The sequence below is a fragment of the Topomyia yanbarensis genome, chromosome 1, assembly GCF_030247195.1.
Source record: "Topomyia yanbarensis strain Yona2022 chromosome 1, ASM3024719v1, whole genome shotgun sequence".
Lineage (NCBI taxonomy): Eukaryota > Metazoa > Arthropoda > Insecta > Diptera > Culicidae > Topomyia > Topomyia yanbarensis.
The window spans coordinates 171,556,147-171,559,322 of record NC_080670.1 but is presented as its reverse complement, the minus strand read 5'-3'; the positions used below and the strand labels follow the sequence as shown (position 1 = coordinate 171,559,322).

At 37.5% G+C, this 3,176-nt stretch overlaps 1 protein-coding gene across 1 annotated transcript; it reads right to left on the bottom strand.

Annotated features, from left to right (window-relative positions):
- Nucleotides 1–317: 317 nt before the first annotated feature.
- On the bottom strand, nucleotides 318–2,707 carry LOC131681194 (uncharacterized). The gene is made up of 2 exons (XM_058961904.1): nucleotides 2,522–2,707; nucleotides 318–1,617 (listed from the first exon to the last, which is right to left on the bottom strand). Exons 1-2 carry the CDS (start codon nucleotides 2,686–2,688, stop codon nucleotides 753–755), a joined length of 1,032 nt encoding a protein of 343 aa, XP_058817887.1. The 5' UTR covers nucleotides 2,689–2,707; the 3' UTR covers nucleotides 318–752.
- Between the last annotated feature and the right edge of the window lie 469 nt (nucleotides 2,708–3,176).

The window sequence follows — 3,176 nt, the reverse complement described above, 5'->3', positions numbered from 1 at the left end:
GGGCTTGAAATTCCTTTACCACGTAGAATTTTTCCAAAAGTACGGGTCTATCGTTGGATATGAAAAGGTACGCTTCGAATGTGGCTGACACCTCGATTGTCCGGTCTGAAGCATATCCCTTGAGAGAGCGATCGGAGTCTTGTTTTATGTTCAATACATCTCTACTATAAGCCTCATTACTCATCAGCATATTGAACATGTCTTCCGTGAAGGTGTTGACTTGCGCTCCCGAATCAATTAGAAAACGGCATGGTAACCCCGCTACTTTTGCCAATATGAACCCATCATCGTTGGCTGATGTAATCGTAGCAACCCAGGTAGCGCTTTGTTTCTGTGGTACGATCTGTCAAAATAATTAGATTGAGTTGTTATTTATCCTTTATTGATGAGCATTATCTTATTTAATTTCAGCTTTTGATTATATATTTCAGTTCCTTGTTTAATTCCAATTTGATTTCTTAACTCTAAAAACCATAGGTAAGGCATAATAGTTTCCTTGCGGGAGCAACATTACTAGACCATATACTAATACGATTCTGCTACTAAATTGCTCCTTGTTTTATTATTATGTAGATAGGAAAACGGAAAGAAAAACGTTTACATTTCTGCATGAAAATCAACAAAAAAATTTAAAATCAAACTGGTGTTAAAAGGGGTACTGAAAAACTTCATTCAATCTTGTTGGTTGGCAATAAAATATTCAGAATTCTCGCTTACTTCCTTAGCCTTTGCTGATTCTTCGCATTTCTCGACTACTGCAATCGTTGGGCATGCTCAGCGATTGTACCTACAATTTCCTCAATCTCTTTCTCTTGTCCATAATCACAAAGTCTGGCAGTAGATCCCACACGCGTTACGAACGCTAAATCGGACTCGTCTGACTTTTGTTCCATCAAGGCGAGCCTACGTCTCTGTAGCATTATATCCGAACTTGATCCAAAATACGCCTTTAGCCTATATAAGGCATGAGTGAAGGGGAACAAATTTGCATCCGGCGCATCTGCGTCTGCTTTTGCGTTCCGATATATATCCAAGAGACGGGGACCAGCTTTAACTTTAAATATTGTGAACTTGGTAATTTCGTCAGTAACTCCCGCTAGTTGCATTGAGTCGACAAGAAGATCACGCCATTGTTCATAGATATGTCGATTGATTTCTTCTTTCTCCGCAATTGGTTTGCATTCGGGAACACAAATCGACGAAACAGATAGTTGGTTGATCGAGGACATGAATTTCGATTCTTCGAAGCCAGATGTATCTTTTGGACGCTGAGTACTTGATGGTCCGATAGCCTCAAATTCGATGGTACTTTGTCCAACCAGTTCACTTGCGTCCGTCGAAGGATTCTCGATATCAATTTCTTCATTGCGTTCTCTTTCCCCTCGTATTTGCTTAATTTCGTCGATTAACAGAGCGTTTTGGTTTTTCACTTCTTCCAAATCCTTTTCCAATTTTGCAATCCGTTCCCGTTCCAATATTCCGGTATGCAACATTTGCTTCTTCATTTTCACGGCGCGCTGAAGACTACGAGGAACTAGCTTCTTTCTTAGCTTTCTAGCTCTTGGATTTCGGTCCGTGCGTGATGCATTTAGCTTTCTCTTCGTAGTAGACAAATCTCTGTAAAATTGAAATACCCTATGGTAATCTTAATCGCTCATAACTAATTTAATCTATTTTTTTTTCAAGGTGATTTAGAAATATATGGCTTGGTAAGTCCTTTTGTTCAACTTTAATCATTTCCCAATCTAATCCCAACAAGCTAACTAATGCAAAATCACGTAAAAATAATTAACATATTGATCACTCTGTTGCTGCTATATGGTAATAAATGTAATTGCTAATTTCTTTTTACCGAAAGCCCACCAACTTTCTCCTAACAGGTCTAACAGTCTTTTCCGGTTTCATTGCGTTCAGCCTACTCATTTTCTTTATTGATTGAGTCTACTGAATCTATTTCATGTCGGACTATTCATATTACGACAATACCTTTTTTTGCGAGCATACAGCCTACTCACTTCCTACCGATAGCGAGCCTACTGCAATAAGGTAGCCATTTTATTCTTTATTCTGAATCAGTCTGGCTATTAAAAGCGTTCTCTTTTTTCATTTCTAGTCTACTCATCAATCATCTATTGAAGAGCCTACAAAATAATTATTCATTTTAATTCCGACCTCTTTGCCGAAATTAATGAGTTTATTAGAGACTCATGATAAAAACGTATGGCCATTAATTTTTTTTTGTCCACGCATACAGCCTACTCACTTCCTGCCGACAGCGAGCCTACTGCAATATGGCCGCCATTTTGTTATTAATTAGATGAGTCTGCCTACTGAAAACGTGTTTTTTTTCAGATTTCATTTTAGTCTACTCATCAATAATCTATTGAAGAGCCTGCTAAATGAACATACATTTTAATTCTCGTTTTTACTTTGGGTCTATTAAAGACTGGAATGGCTGCCACGTTCCGTGAACAATCTCTATCAAGAAACCTATTAAGCTTCTTATACACCAAATACCTACCCTCTCGGAGCGTTATCTACGCCATTGTAGTGTTCGAACTTAGAACCATCGTCCGATTCCGACATCGCGAAATAATATAAAAAAAAAACCTTTCGTCTAGGGCGATTGTAAAAAAACAACTGTTCGCCTTGAGAATAGTCACCAGAATGCCTTTGCTCTCGAATCATCCAAGTGTATGCCTAGATCTTAGCCTTTGCTCTCTTTCATTCATCATATACAAACATGTTTCATCTCACTCTAATCAATCTGTTACTTTTTTGCCGGAAATCAGATATTTTCCTCTCGCTCATTTTTCAAATCGGTTTTGTTGTTTGTCCCTTTTTCTTTTTTTCAACCATAATTGGATAGCGAAGACTTCAACCGAGCAAACCGTTTCATTTACCCTGATCAGAAATATATATATATATATTAATATATATATTTTTTAGTGGGGCAACAAACGTCATTTGCTTTACTTTTCACACCAATATCAACATGCTTATTGAACAGATGTGGGTAAACGTTACGTTCGAATGTATTAGTAATTGCAACATTAAAATCACTGTATTATGAATAATAGCAATTTATTACGTCATAAATTCACAACACCAGCGGTCGGAGAATCGAGTTGTCTCACCTTATTTCTTGGTTACGTGTTGTTTGTTTATATTTTCGG